The following is a 16,282-nucleotide window of genomic DNA, read 5'->3' as shown; positions in this document are numbered from 1 at the left end:
CCCCACTCCTCCACCTGCAGCTGCTGGAATGGCCTTGGGTCAGCCAGAGCTCTGTTATCTGGCAGAACCGGGTTTGATTCCCCCCTCCTCCACTTGCAGCTGCTGGAATGGCCTTGGGTCAGCCAGAGCTCTCTTATCTGGGAGAACCGGGTTTGATTCCCCACTCCTCCACTTGCACCTGCTGGGATGGTCTTGGGTCAGCCATAGCTCTCTTATCTGGGAGAACCGGGTTTGATTCCCCACTCCTCCACTTGCACCTGCTGGGATGGTCTTGGGTCAGCCATAGCTCTCTTATCTGGGAGAACCGGGTTTGATTCCCCCCTCCTCCACTCGCAGCTGCTGGAATGGCCTTGGGTCTGCTATAGGTCTTGCAGGAGTTGTCCTTGAAAGCTCTGGGAGAGCTCCCTAAGCCCCACCTACCTCACAGGGTGTCTGTTGTGGGGGAAGAAGATAAAGGAGATTGTAAGCCACTCTGAGACTCTAATTCAGAGTGAAGGGTGGAGTATAAATCTTTGTTCTTCTTCTAACCTCTGTGCCTGGTAGGGCTGCAGCTGAGCAAGAGACCCTTTGGCACCCGTTGTGTATATGGACTGCATGTTTCGTTTGCCAGTGCTCCTGCCTAGCTCATTGGAGCCTTGGGGACTCAGGAACAAGGGGCTGTAGGATCCAAATCCCTGCTGCCCTGGTCCAATCAGAGGACCCCTGCTGGTTCAAACAATCCAATGGCATTCTAGCACAGGAACCCAGGACTGTATAACGTTGGCCCAGTTCAGCAGTCTTCCAGTTACCTTGCTGTAACTTGATAAAGAGCTGTGATGACTGCAACCCCGTCTTCTCTATGCACCGAACCCGCTATATTACAGCACCCGTTCAAGAACGTCCCTACGATGACACCTTAACAGCTGCTGCCTTTGAGCTCGAGAATAACAGCAACACTGTCTCCCCCTCTCTCTCTCTCCAGGAAGGCAAGGTGTCCATTTATCTTGATAACAAATGCATTCTCTCTTCATGTTTCAAAGCGGACAGGATTTCTATCAGCGAATGATGAGGCAGCAGTGCTCTGAGAGGCATCCCTCAAGAGACATGTGAATCTTCGGGCCCGAATGTGTGTTCGGGGAATACAAAGTGCCCCTTTTCTGGCTGGAGGACCAAGTGCCGAAGCAGAATTGCAAGCCATTTTACGCATCTCATCAACATAGTTCATTCCATCAGCAACTTTCTTGCAAAGAGACAAATATCCCCAAGTTGTGGATCCGCAGTGTCCGGCTGTAATTTTATTAATCGCTATTAGGCAATGCAAAAAAGACAGAAATAAATTCTCCTCCTTGCCTGGTTTGGCTTAACTTTATTTAAGACCACCAAGAAGAAGAATTAACAATAATTCTCCCATTCAAAGGTTTTAGAGAGCAAGCAGCAGAGATTACAGATTTACAGCCATAAGAAGTGATCTCGAGTGTGCGGGAATATTTTAGCGAGGATTAGTTACATCTTAACACTTTCCACTCGCTTTCTTGTAATTGGAATCAGGGTGGGGAAACGATGGCGCTTTTCTGCCCTTTCAGTGCCTAATTTTCTGCACTATTATTCCATTAAAGGTCTGTGAATGTGTGTGTGTAAAAGGGCAGTGTATTGTTGGAACTCTCTGTCTGGGGCAGTGATGCTCTGTATTCTTGGTGCTTGGGGGGAGAAACACTGGGAGGGCTTCTAATGTCCTGGCCCTACTGATGGACCTCCTGACGGCACCTGGATTTTTTGGCCACTGTGCGACACAGAGTGTTGGATTGGATGGGCCACTGGCCTGATCCAACATGGTTTCTCTTATGTTCTTATGTGACACAGAGTGTTGGACTGGATGTGCCAGTGGCCTGATCCAACATGGCTTCTCTTATGTTCTTATGTGACACAGAGTGTCGGACTGGATGGGCCACTGGCCTGATCCAACATGGCTTCTCTTATGTTCTTATGTGACACAGAGTGTTGGACTGGATGTGCCAGTGGCCTGATCCAACATGGCTTCTCTTATGTTCTTATGTGACACAGAGTGTCGGACTGGATGGGCCACTGGCCTGATCCAACATGGCTTCTCTTATGTGACACAGAGTGTTGGACTGGATGGGCCACTGGCCTGATCCAACATGGCTTCTCTTCTGTTCTTATGTGATACAGAGTGTTGGACTGGAGGGGCCATTGGCCTGATCCAACATGGCTTCTCTTATGTGACACACAGTGTTGGACTGGATGGGCCACTGGGCTGATCCAACATGGCTTCTCTTATGTTCTTAGGTTAGAGTCTAGTCTGTGCCAAGGATGGAAATACTGAATGATGAGTTTTCATCATGTTCAAAATGGGCAGATGGTTGCTGGTCATCCGTGCTCCATTTGGGAGGGTTCCCACCACAATGGAGCAGGTGAAGGCCCCCGCTTTCAGGAGAACTTGAGAAGCTTGGACAGGAAGGGTACCATACGTGTCCCAAAGAGGCATAGTTGGGGGACAGGAGAACAGAAAAGAGGACATAAATGACCCTGAATGCCAGCAACATCTTTTTGAAAGGTGTTTTGAAAGGCTGAAGGGGCTTGGGATGTTTATCTTGGAGAGGAGACGACTGAGAGGCAATACGATCCCTATCTTCAAGTACTTGAAGGGCTGTCATAGAGACGATGGTGCAGAGTTGTTTATGTTATTGTTATCAATAACATCAGTTGGAGGCTTTCAAACAGAGGCTCGATGGCCATTTGATAACAATGCCGATTCTGTGAACTTCGGCAGATCACGAGAAGGAGGGCAAGAAGGGTTGCATCGGTGCTGAGTTCTTGTGGCACTTTCTTGCAAACCCAAGGGAATGCTATTCAGCACTTTGTGGTCAGGCAACGATTTTTCTCCAGGCCAGTTTGGCCAGGTATCTCGAGGGGGGGGGGATTGCCATATTCTGGGCATAGAGCAGGTGTCATTGTGTGTGCGGGGAGGAGGTATTTGTGAGTTTCCTGCATTGTGCAGGGGTTGGACTAGATGACCCTGGAGGTCCCTTCCAACTCTATGGTTCTCTGACCTCCACAGATGGTTCTGTGATGAACCAGTGTAGTGTAGGGGTCGGAGTGTCAGACCAGGATCTGCAAGGCCCAGGTTCAAATCCCTGCTCTGCCATGGAAACCTGATGGGTGACCCTGGGCGAGTCCCACACTCTCAGCCTAACCCTACCTCACAAAATTGTTGTGAGGATAAAAAGGAGGAGAGGAGAACGCTGGAAGCCACTTTTCGCCTTACTGGAGGGTTAAAGCAGGGTATAGATGAAGCAAATAAATAAACTCAGAGCACACCTCTTGTGTCTGGGCCATAGCCTCTAGAGGGGAAACGGATTCCGGCTTTTAAGAATTCTTGCATTTAAGAGCCAGTTTGGTGCAGTGGTTAAGTGCGCGGACTCTTATCTGGGAGAATTGTATTTGATTCTCCATTTCCACACGCAGCTGCTGGAATGGCCTTGGGTCAGCCGTAACTCTCATCGGAATTGTCCTTGAAAGGCTAGCTTCTGTCAGAGCTCACTCAGCCCCACCCACCTCACAGGGTGTCTGTTGTGGAGGGAGAGGAAGGTAAAGGAGATTGTGAGCCGCTCTGAGATTCAGAGTGAAGGGTGGGGTATAAATCCAATATCTTCATCATTATCAGTGCGAAAAGGATTGCTCGCTAGATGTACATATTTATTTAATGCATTTATATTCTACCTTTCTCCCCAGTGGTGATCCAAACTGGCTTACGTTGTTCTCCTCTCCTCCATTTTATCCTCACAACAACCCTGTGAGGCAGGTGAAGCTGAGAGGGTGTGGACTGGGCCTCAGGTCACACCCGGGGGGCCTTTGGATCTCTCCAGGGCTTTTTTGGTAGCAGGAACTCCTTTGCATATTAGGCCACCCCTGATGTAGCCAGTCCTCCAAGAGCTTACAGCGTTCTTACTCCTGGGCCTACTATAAGCTTCAGGAGGACTGGCTACATAAGGGGTGTGCGCCCTAATATGCAAAGGAGTTCCTTCTACAAAAAAATCTCTTGATCTCTCCCATTCTGACATTCTTGAGCACTACACAACTCTGGCTCTGCCCCTTTTGCCCCTTTAAACAATGACAATCCTCTGCTTGACAACAGGAGCTGTGCCATCTTCAACGCAAAGAGAGCAGAATGGGGGAAAGAGCAGGGCTTCTTTTATCAGCCAGTTATTTCAGCAGGGAACCCGACTGCTCGGGAGGCAAATCTCTTGGCAGGTGCAGGTCTCATCATATGCAAAAGAACGCATGGTGAGAGGGCCGCATTTTCGGAGTTAGCACAATCAGGCTGGGAGCAGGTACACACATCCAAAGTTACGCGCATCTCCTTCATGCCGTCACATGCATACCCTCAGCCTTCCCCTCAAAGCACAACAAACACACAAGTGAAACCTCTGTGCTCAGAGGCTGGTATTCCACAGAGCATTGATGCCTGAGAGAAACATCAGTTTCCCTCTCTCGCTTATTCATTATTGGCTCACCGCTGAAGCAAAACCACTCTGAATGGCAATGGGAGGGGGGACCCAGCAAAAATAAGAGGCAAAAGTTTCCTACGATCTGTAGCCAAACCGAATCCTCCTCCTCTTTCATGAAAGCCCTGGAGAGGCCCTCGAGAAACTTAAAAATCCTCACATTTGCAAGCTGACTGCCTTTACTTATTCGCTTCCGCATCTTCCCTCAGAGTTCTTGGCCTACCTCTTTCTATACGGTCGTTTTCGCACTCACCTTCCGCCGGCGCGACCCCCCTCTTCACCGCGCAGGATCTGCGCAGATTTCGCACTAAACGCTGCGGAGCAGCCAGAAAAGCCGGAAGCTCCCGTCGCAAAAGCCGCGCAAACGCCAAACTGCTTTTGGGCGGTTTCAGTTTGAGCGGCTTTTGCGCCGGGAGCTTCCAGCTTTTCTGGCTGCTCCGCAGCGTTTAGTGCAAAATCCGCGCAGATCCTGCGCGGTGAAGAGGGGGGTCGCGCCGACGGAAGGTGAGTGCGAAAACGACCTATATGTTTTTAAGAAGTTGGCTCAGTTCAAAAGTATGCTTTGTTAACTACAGGCCCGTCCCCTGGAAGCACACAATCAACAGTATGATTTCCAAGAAATCTTCGGGGCTTCTTCCAAGCAGACGTGGCCCAAGAAGGTTCATTTCTGCCCCATCCACCATGTGGAAAGAATGGGGGGTTTTTAAGGCTCCAAGAGGCAACTGGCCATACAATAGGGGAGTGGTCATTAAACATGAATGAATCAAACAGATTCCTTGCCTCTATTCAGCCTATAGTTCAGGTGGTACCATTGGCTTCAAGGTCACGTGCAACTCTCTGCAGAAAAGCGTCAGCTGAATACTTTGATAGCCCTGCACATCACTTTGGCTCCAGTGCTGAAACAAGTCTCAGGCTCCAGATAAGGGTGATGTGCGCAAGGTCAACTGTTGTGGAGTTAAGAGAAAAGTTGTGGATCTTGTGAGGCTCACCCAAGATGCTGTTTCATACCAAATTTGCTTAACATAAGAGCCACACAGAATAAACATCAGATGCTTGAAAGCAGGAAGGAAGGAAGGAAGGAAGGAAGGAAGGAAGGAAGGAAGGAAGGAAGGAAGGAAGGAAGGAAGGAAGGAAGGAAGGAAGGAAGGAAGGAAGGAAGGAAGGAAGGAAGAGAAGTAGAGAGGGAGGGAAGATGGAAGGAAGGAAGGAAGGAAGGGAACAAATAGATGGGAGAGGGAGAAGGGAGAGGTGGAAAGAAAACAACTTTAACTGTATATGCATTCTCCAAACTGCTTGGATAAGTGATTTAGAGACAAATGCCTCCTCCACGCTGGCCAACAGGGCAGCATGGGCTTTGAGAGCCATGCCACGTGTGGCTCCCAAGCCACAGTTTGGCCACCCCTGTCTTATACTGAGCCAGATCCCTGGTCCATAAAAGTCAGTATTGTCTACTCAGTTTGGCAGCAGCTCTCCATGGGTTCAGACTGAGGTCTTTCACATCACCTGCTCTCTGATTCTTTCAACTAGAGATATTGCTGGGGATTGAACCTGGGGATCTTTTGACTGCAAAGCTGACACTCAATGCACTGAGCCACAGCCCCTCCTGAAATAAACCTGGTTCTCCCTGAGTCAGGCTCTTGATCTATCATAGTCAGTATTGTCTGCTCTGATTGGTCTTTCCTTTTAAGCTGGAAATGCTGAGGACTGAACTGGGGACTTTCTGCATGCAAAGCAGATGCTCTCCCTCTGAGCCACAGCCTCTCCATTCCACATCAGACACTGACACAGCAGTGTAGCCTGAGAGCTCAGAGCTGGCGTTTAGCAGATAAGGGGTAGGTTTGCCAAAGGAGGGTGGAGGCTTAGTGGTGTCAGGCGGGGGAGCTGGATGTAATAGCTTGGGGGGAGCATGTTCACTATAGCTCTCTGTTGCTGGGATGCTCTGCTGTGTGCTGCTGCTGTTGGAAAGAAATACTCTAGAAACCCCCCCCCCCACAACAACCAGTGATGTCCCTTCTGAGTACGATCTGGAAATGGCAAAGGGCAGCAATAGGATTCCCAGAATTCCCCTTTGTAACTTCCGGGTTGTAATTCACAAGTGATGCAGTGATAACAGCGACATCCTCACAGCCCCACCTGCTATGTCCCCTCTACCAGTCCTCCTGCCTGTTGCTAGGCTCAGAGTCTCCTGGGTCAGGAGCCCAACAGGCAATGAGAAGAAGAAGATGATGATGATATTGGATTTATATCCCACCCTCCACTCCGAAGCTCAGTGCGGCTCACAATCTCCTTTCCCTTCCTCCCCCACAACAGACACCCCGTGAGGTGAGTGGAGCTGAGAGAGCTCTCCCAGATGCTGTTCTTTCAAGGACAACTCTGAGAGAGCTATAGCTGACCCAAGGCCATTCCAGCAGCTGTAAGTGGAGGAGTGGGGAATCAAACCCGGTTCTCCCAGATAAGAGAGCTCCGGCTGACCCAAGGCCATTCCAGCAGCTGCAAGTGGAGGAGTGGGGAATCAAACCCGGTTCTCCCAGATAAGAGAGCTCCGGCTGACCCAAGGCCATTCCAGCAGCTGCAAGTGGAGGAGTGGGGAATCAAACCCGGTTCTCCCAGATAAGAGAGCTCTGGCTGACCCAAGGCCATTCCAGCAGCTGCAAGTGGAGGAGTGGGGAATCAAACCCGGTTCTCTCAGATAAGAGTCCGCACACTTAACCACTGCACCAAACTGGCAGAACCGGCAACAGTAACTCAAGCCAAAAAACACCAACTTCGTCTCTCATTCTTTGAAATTGTAAAGGAATATCAGAAGGGACCCCAAGAAAAAGAGCCATGGCCCCTCGATTTCCCCCTGGTTCCTCTTCCTGAATATTTTACCTCCTCTGCTTGGAGAAGGTGGCTACATTCATGAAATCTGTGAGTCAGACTCAGAGCTGGAAGATCTTTAAATAAGGAAACCTGCCTGTCACTCTTCTTCTTCCCCCATGAATGTACAGGGGTGTTGAACTCATTTGTTACGAGGGCCGGATCTGACATAAATGAGACCTTGTCGGGCCGGGCCTTGTCTAGTTGGGCTGAGCCGTGTCGGGCCAGGCCATGTATGTACCTATTTAAGATTAGGTAGCAGAGATACAAATTTTATAAAGGACACAGACAAACACAATTAAATATCTTTTAAAAAAACTTAAAATAAACATGCTTAAAACTTTAGCACTCATTGGTCTTAAAGGTTTCTTGATATCTTTCCCAAGGAATCCAGGGAACTGGGCAAAGGAAGCTCTGGCTCTTTCCTTCCTTCCCCAGAGGACCAGGAGGGGGAGGAGCCTCAGCCAATAAAAGGAAGAGAAGTTTGGCTCAGTAGCTCTGCTGTGTGATTGAGAGAGCCTGGCAAAGCAAGCTCTGCCTCCCCCTTCTTCCTCCCCAAGGGAGGAGCCTCCCCCCTTCTTCCTCCCCAAGGGAGGAGCCTCAGTCAATGGCGAAAATAGAGACTTTGCTCTGTCGTTCCTGTGCGATTGAGCAAGCCTTGCAAAGCAAGCTGTGATGCAGAAGGAAGCAAGAGAGAGGGAGAAGATGACAGCCAGTTGCTTGGGAGCCTGATAGGAGCCCTCCAGGGGCCTGATTCAGCCCCTGGGCCACTTGTTTGACACCCTGGCCTAGGAGTCATTGGGTAGGGGATGTGGCTCCGTAGTAGAGCATCTACTCGGCATGCAGAAGGTCCCAGGTTCAATCCCAGCATTCCAGTTAAAAGGGTCAGGTAGAAGGTGGTGTGAAAGACAGTCTGAGACCCTGGAGAGCCACTGCCAGCTTGAGTAGACAAGACTGACCTCGATGGACCAAGGGTCTGGATTGGTATAAGACAGCTTCATGTGTCCACCCACGGACTACTAGGAAGCAGAATTAAAACCTCAGTCTGTGCCTTCGAAGGGACAGCTGCCAACATCTGCCATGCTAACATAAGCAAGTATCCAACAGGATAAATTCACCTCGTTACCTCTGTCTCCCCATCCCAACCTTTTGTAGCAAGCAATGATCTCTGTGGCCTTGTAAGGTAGTTTTTTTAAAAAAAATCCCCCAAGTCACTTTTTTTGGATTCATTCCAGTTTGCGCTGCCAACAGGGTTAATTGTCAAATGGTGGAACCGTGCCAGAGAAAGCAGCACAGCCGAAAGAAGCACCGGCAAATCCAGAGGGAGTTAATTATCACATTATTGATACAGATTTTAGATTTTTTTTTTAAACAAAAAAGCAAGCGCTTAGCGTAGCTTCCTTGACATGCAAAATTAGAAGCCGGGATAATGCACTGGGACGACGCTCAGAATCAATGAGATTATGACCAAAGCCAAAAAAAATTGCACTGACCCCTTTCAGACCTTTCATCGACACTGCACAAACCCTCCCCGGAGGCACCCAGCAGCAGCGCTTCCTGTTCGCCTTTCTTCCTGCTCTTTTGCTGCTACATCTCGGGATACTGAACTAATACTCCCCTAAGCTGTGGAAGTCTCGTGAGCAAAAATTCCACTTTGTGAGCTACTGGCATCAAAGTTGTGAGCTGCTGCATAAATTAGCTTGCAAAGTTGTGAGCGACGGCATACATTTATATCCTGAGCTAAGACAAAAACGTTTGAGCCAGAAGTTAAAAAAAACTGTGAGCTAGCTCACACTAGCTCAGCTTAGAGGGAACGCTGATCTATCAACCCTGTTTCTGTCCTTCCTCTCCTCCCATAATCCCCAGAAAACTCTGTGGTGAAACTACAGAGTTTTCTGGCTGTTCAGGCTGTGGCATCCCAGCGTCTCCTGCCAACCCTGAGCCCCTCCCCCAGCAAAGGAGCAGCGGCCGGGAGAGAAGCAGCCCTATCTGTGGGCCCATGCCCTCCTGCCCTACCTGTGAGCCCTACCTGTGGGCCCATGCCCTCCTACCATGCTGGCAGTGGGCATCCTGGGAGCCCTGTGGAGGAGTGGAGACAGGCAGCAGGACATCTCCGCCAGCTGTGTTTCCAATACAAGCTCATGCTTGGGATCCGGCTTGATTAAAATAGAAGCCAGGGTAACCCTAGCCTCTATTAATTTTCGGCTTATGCTAAATTATTGCCCCCAAGGATTGCCACCATTAGTCCTTTTGGATGGCTTTCGATCTTCTTGGTTAACAGCAGTCTACGATGAATGGTTGAGTCTAGGTCTTTCCCCACACTCTCTCCTAAATATAGGCTTAGACCAGGCAAAAGCCATCACCGGACAGAGGGCGCTTGATACCGAACGGCAACGTGATCTCAGTGAAGTGCCAACTTTTGGGGCACCAGATAATTCTAGGATACGTTGTAGCACCAGCAGCGTATCGCTCATCCCTGGAATCCCCCATTCATCGTGGAGCATTTTCTCTAGCCAGATGGCAAACGCTCCCCTCAGCAGTTTCAGAGGGGAGATATAGAAAGATCCCTATGGACGAGAGGGTCTGTCCTTGTGGAACAGGGGCCATCGAAACCGTTGAACGTGTTCTTCTCTCATGCCAATTTTACCAGGAGGTACGGGCAAGGTTAATTAATCCCTCAACAAGTAGATTTCAGGGCCATTTCAGACTTTCTAATTTGGAGATCACTAGGAAGCTTCTTATTGGAGTGAACCCACAGATTGCAGGCCTCGTGCAAGGATTTTTGCAATTGCATGCAAAATTCGCAATGCTATATTATGTTCCCGAGCCAAATTTGAATTGCCATCCTATATACCTTATTTCTTACTGTTCCTACTGCAATGTTTGAATATTTTGTAAGTATTTTAGCTTTGGGGTTTTTTTTAGCTTTTGTAAATTCTTTCTGATTTGTGCCGGTCGTTGACCGTATTAAAATTGAACGAACGATAGGCAGCAGGGACAGCCAGGCCACTGCTTCATCTCCGCCCGGTGGGCCGGGCTGCCCTGTTGCCTGTCTCCGCTCCTCCACAGGGCCTCTAGGACACCCACCGGCAGCATGGTAGGCAGGAGGGCGTGGGCCCGCAGGTGGGGCTGCTTCTCTCCCGGCCGCTGCTCCTCCCTCGGGATGGGGTTGCCATGAGCCTAAGAGAAGGCTGGGATGCCACGGCCTGGACACAGGCGATACTTAGAGCTACTCTTTGTCTCACTTTCCGGTTGTATTCAGAAGTGGCATGGTGCTATCAGTGACATTACCCTCAGCCCCCATGTCCTCACACTCAGACCTCCCACCAGGCAGGCTGGACAGAGTTTCCAGGTTCTGGAGTCTCATAACAGGCTAAGAGGCAGAACCAACAATGGAAACTCAAGCCGAGAGATACCAACTCTCAGGGCGGTGATGTGGGGATTCCTAGTTAAGTGACTGGCCCAGAGTCACCCGGTCAGTTTGGGGCATGAGGATCTGAATCCAGGCCAGTGGCCCACACCCTCTCCGCTACGTCACTATGGCTCTCTGGCAAAGATGACAGAAATCTGCAAGTTGCAGAAACAGAGTGCCTACTTTCATATGCGGGCAACAAGTTTCGTTCAGCTGCAAACTTCTGGTGCCAATGAAAGCCTGCTGATGCGTTCTCTGGTGCCAACTTCCCTGAAATATCTCTCCTCCCAAGCAAACAGCCAAGCCTGGCTTTTTTGCACCTCACTGGAACAAGAAGCGTTTCAAAAGAACCTGAGAGGCACCACCTTTGTGCGCAGGAAGCATCCATCGGTAGGGCTGCCAAACCCCAGGTGGTGGCTAGAGATCTCTCGGAAGCACAACTGGTTGCCAGGCTTCAGAGCTAAGCTCCCCTGGAGAAAAAGGCCACTTTGGAAGGTGGACTCTATGATATGATATGCCACTGAGGTCTTTCACCTCCTCAACCCCCACCTTCCCCAGGCTCCACCCCCAAAATCTCCAGGACTTGCCCAACCTAGACTGCAACCCTGATCCATTTGGTTTGCCTTGCAGCTTCTTAACACTTCGTGGAACCTCCAACATGTTTTTGATTGGCTCCCTCCACCATGGCAGCCATTTGGGGTCCACTATCCATTTTCAAAATCCCCAAAGGGGCTGCGAGTTCAAGAAGCCTGGAGACCCCCAGGCTACACTTCAGTTACGGAGAACACGGCTGGAAGTTCTAACGCAGTTGAACATGAACATATGAACATATGAAGCTGCCTTCTACTGAATCAGAGCCTGGGTCCATCAAAGTCAGTATTGTCTTCTCAGACTGGCAGCGGCTCTCCAGGGTCTCCAGCTAAGGTTTTTCACACCTATTTGCCTGGACCCTTTTTTGGAGATGCCAGGGATTGAACCTGGGACCTTCTGCTTCCCAAGCAGATGCTCTACCACTGAGCCACAGCCCCATTCATGGCTCTCCAGGGTCTCAAGCTGAGGTTTTTCACGCCTATTTGCCTGGACCCTTTTTAGTTGGAGATGCCGGGGATTGAACCTGGGACCTTCTGCTTACCAAGCAGATGCTCTGCCACTGAGCCACAGCCCCATTCATGGCTCTCCAGGGTCTCAAGCAGAGGTTTTTCACGCCTATTTGCCTGGACCCTTTTTAGTTGGAGATGCCGGGGATTGAACCTGGGACCTTCTGCTTACCAAGCAGATGCTCTGCCACTGAGCCACCGTCCCTCTCTAAAGTCAGTATTGTCTACTTAGACTGGCAGTGGCTCTCCAAGGTCTCAAGCTGAGGTTTTTCACACCTATTTGCCTGGACCCTTTTTTGGAGATGCCAGGGATTGAACCTGGAACCTTCTGCTTCCCAAGCATATGCTCTGCCACTGAGCCACCGTCCCTGGGGGCTGCAGAGGGAAATGCCTTCATTTTGGATTGAAAGCTGCAGGTCATCATGAAACAATGCAGCGACAGTAAGGTCGTCTTAACACTCCACATCTGCTGCTGCATCCATGAGCATGGCAGAGGACTGTGGGCTATATCTTAGCCCAGGGGTGGCCAAACTTGCTTAACATAAGAGCCACATAGAATAAACGTCAGATGCTTGAGAGCTGCAAGACATGAATGTCAGATGTTTGAGACCCACAAGACTGATGGACAGACAAACAGAAGGAAGGAAGGCAAAGAGATGGAAGGAAGGAGGGAGAGGTGGAGAGAAAGGAACTTTAATTTTAAATGTATTCTCCAAAGCCACCAGCTGGCTTGGCTTGCAGGAGTGATTTAAAGAGAGAAATGCCTTCTCCAAGCTGGCCAACAGGGTAGTGGGGACTTCGAGAGCAGCACAATACATGTGAAAGAGCCACTAGTGCAAACTTCTGGCCAGAAGAAGAAAAAGAAGAAGATATTGGATTTATATCCTGCCCTCCACTCCGAAGAGTCTCAGAGCGGCTCACAATCTCCTTTACCTTCCTCCCCCACAACAGACACCCTATGAGGTGGGTGGGGCTGGAGAGGGCTCTCACAGCAGCTGCCCTTTCAAGGACAACCTCTGCAAGAGCTCTGGCTGACCCAAGGCCATTCCAGCAGCAGCAAGTGGAGGAGTGGGGAATCAAACCCGGTTCTCCCAGATAAGAGAGCTCTGGCTGACCCAAGGCCATTCCAGCAGCTGCAAGTGGAGGAGTGGGGAATCCAACCCGGTTCTCCCAGATAAGAGAGCTCTGGCTGACCCAAGGCCATTCCGGCAGCTGCAAGTGGAGGAGTGGGGAATCAAACCTGGTTCTCCCAGATAAGAGAGCTCTGGCTGACCCAAGGCCATGCCAGCAGGTGCAAGTGGAGGAGTGGGGAATCAAACCCGGTTCTCCCAGATAAGAGTCTGCACACTTAACCACTACACCAAACTGGCTCTCCGAAGGCCAGATCCCTTAGGCCTTCACACCCTTTGTCCCACCCAACACTCCCCTGCGGCTGCAAAGTGTTGCGTTTCGAATACGCCCGCACAAAATCTGTTTTGCAAGCAGCCTGCAGGATTCGGTTATGCAACAGCGTACGTACCATCCATCCTGGGGGGCAGGCGCACTCTCCAGAGATGTGGTGACAGGTTCCACCATTCTGGCACGGACATCGCAGTTCGCACTGTGCTCCGTGACTTCCTGGAGGACAAGGCTCTTCACAGCTTCATTGGAACAGAAGAGGCAAAAAAAAAAAACCAAACGAAAAACAAAGAGACACAGAAATAATTTATGCCGGGGAACTACCCACCAGTCGTAACAGCGTTTGTACACAAATCATCACACGTTTGGAGAAGTCCAATCGACAGCGTCGATGGATAAAATGTAGTTATCCAATATTAATTGCCCTAAACGACGTTGCTTTTGTTTCAGATCCTTTGTTTGCGTTACGAGACCCTTATTCATAAAGACAATCTCTCCTAGTTTCAAGCGGTGCTAAAGGCGTTTCCTGAGGGCCTGTGATTGAAGGTCAGATCTTATTTGGGGGGGGAAATTGGCAGGTTGAATTGAGAAGCGGCTGGAAACGCATTTGTGCTCGATAGTGTTTGCTGAGAATGCTTCCAAGGCTGCAGATGCGGAGGGCTTTCAAGGCATCGGGAAGAAGGCAGGCTGACCCGGCTTAAGGATCAGAAATCCCAGAGTTCCAATGTTTCTCCGGGAATCGCAGAAAGTAGCTCCATTCGGAACCAAAGACAACCAGAACGGCTCGGATGGGAGAACTTCTGGGGAACTAGAGTTATCCTGCCGTGCCCTAGGCAGCCCAGCTTTAGCTAGATCTCATCAGATCTCGGAAGCGAAACGAAGCTGGACATGGTTATTTATTTATTTATTTTAGTATCTTTCTATTCTGGCCCTTCCCCATAGGGCTCAGGGCGGAGTGCAACATATGATAAAACAATAAAATGCAATAAAAACATTTTATAGACAACTCAACAGCGCTCAGAAAACTTTACCACATCATCACCTATTGCCCAGCCCGGCCGTCTCACATCATGATATGGCAGATATTAGTCCATTTTATAGCACAGGTGACATTGCCAAAAGGAGAGGCCAACCAGATCAAGATTAGACGCCCGCAGCCTCAACTAAAAGCCTGACGGAACAGTTCCGTTTTTCAGGCCCTACGGAAGGCTAACAAGCCAGGTAGGGCCCGGATCTCTGTAGGAAGCTGATTCCACCAGGTCGGGGCCAGAACTGAAAAAGCCCTGGCCCCAGTTGAGGCAAGGCAGGTGTGTCTTGGACCGGGGATGGCCAACAGATGTTGGGAGGCCGAACGTAATGACCTCCTGGCCATATATGGAAGGAGACGGTCCCGCAGGTATGTTGGTTAATATTTGGAAGACAACCACCAAGAAAGTCCAGGGCTACTAGGCAGAGGCCGGCAATGGCAAACCACCTCTGAATGCCTCTTGCCTCGAAAACCGTACTGGGTCGCTGTAACTTGGCATGGTCTTGACCACACTTTCTACCACCAGTTTGGCCACCCCTGGTTTACAGAAAGGGAAACGATAGATGTAAATAGCTGCCAGTAATCCACATGCAAACCAAACACAGATGTATGCTTGTGTACAGACAATCCATGCAGAGTGCTCCTGTCTATCTTTCTGGCTGATTTAAGGATCTTGTGCATTTCTCTCCCTACTAAATGACTAGCAATAGCCAGAATTTGGGCTGTGGGAACTTTACAGATTACGAATCAATGCATCAGTTATTAATGCTGTTAAGCTATATCTTTTTTATTATATGAACCTATGAAGCTGCCTTCTACTGAATCAGACCCTTGGTCCATCAAAGTCAGTATTGTCTACTCAGACTGGCAGCCGCTCTCCAGGGTCTCAAGATGAGATTTGCCTAGACCCTTTTTAGTTAGAGATGCTAGGGATTGAACCTGGGGCCTTCTGCTTATCAAGCAGATGCTCTAAGAACATAAGAACATAAGAGAAGCCATGTTGGATCAGGCCAACGGCCCATCAAGTCCAACCCTCTGTGTCACACAGTGGCAAAAAATGTTATATACACACATACACTGTGGCTAATAGCCACTGATGGACCTGTGCTCCATATTTTTATCTAAACCCCTCTTGAAGGTGGCTATACTTGTGGCCGCCACCACCTCCTGTGGCAGTGAATTCCACATGTTAATCACCCTTTGGGTGAAGAAGTACTTCCTTTTATCCGTTTTAACCTGTCTGCTCAGCAATTTCATCGAATGCCCACGAGTTCTTGTATTGTGAGAAAGGGAGAAAAGTACTTCTTTCTCTACTTTCTCCATTCCATGCATTATCTTGTAAACCTCTATCATGTCACCCCGCAGTCGACGTTTCTCCAAGCTAAAGAGTCCCAAGCGTTTCAACCTTTCTTCATAGGGAAAGTGTTCCAGCCCTTTAATCATTCTAGTTGCCCTTTTCTGGACTTTCTCTCCAATGCTATAATATCCTTTTTGAGGTGCGGCGACCAGAACTGCACACAGTACTCCAAATGAGACCGCACCATCGATTTATACAGGGGCATTATGATACTGGCTGATTTGTTTTCAATTCCCTTCCTAATAATTCCTAATAATTCTCTACTACTGAGCCACCATCCCTCCCTTTAGACATATGAACATATGAAGCTGCCTTCTACTGAATCAGACCCTTGGTCCATCAAAGTCAGTATTGTCTTCTCAGACTGGCAGCGGCTCTCCAGGGTCTCAAGCTGAGGTTTTTCACACCTATTTGCCTGGACCCTTTTTAGTTGGAGATGCCGGGGATTGAACCTGGGGCCTTCTGCTTACCAAGCAGATGCTCTGCCACTGAGCCACCGTCCCTTCCCAATGTTGTGGAAACGCGCTTTTTAAACCTGACCCTTGATCTTTAGCTCTGAATTTTAATGCACATTTTGCTTTTTAACTATAAAAGGTTGCTGACCCCAAGGGAACCAGAAGAAGTTGACGA

At 49.5% G+C, this 16,282-nt stretch overlaps 1 protein-coding gene and 1 non-coding gene across 2 annotated transcripts in view; both read right to left on the bottom strand.

The window, feature by feature from the left end:
• Window positions 1-16,282, bottom strand: part of MEGF11 (multiple EGF like domains 11) — a 495,160-nt gene that overhangs the window by 212,693 nt on the left and 266,185 nt on the right. Inside the window, 1 exon segment of the mRNA XM_060260232.1 lies at window positions 13,390-13,510. Within this exon segment, the coding sequence (XP_060116215.1) occupies window positions 13,390-13,510 (121 nt within the window).
• Window positions 11,730-11,801, bottom strand: TRNAP-GGG (transfer RNA proline (anticodon GGG)). The gene has a single exon. It is a non-coding gene; the product is annotated as a tRNA-Pro (tRNA).

The sequence above is a fragment of the Heteronotia binoei genome, chromosome 19, assembly GCF_032191835.1.
Source record: "Heteronotia binoei isolate CCM8104 ecotype False Entrance Well chromosome 19, APGP_CSIRO_Hbin_v1, whole genome shotgun sequence".
NCBI lineage: Eukaryota > Metazoa > Chordata > Lepidosauria > Squamata > Gekkonidae > Heteronotia > Heteronotia binoei.
This window is presented reverse-complemented; position numbering and strand designations above follow the sequence as displayed.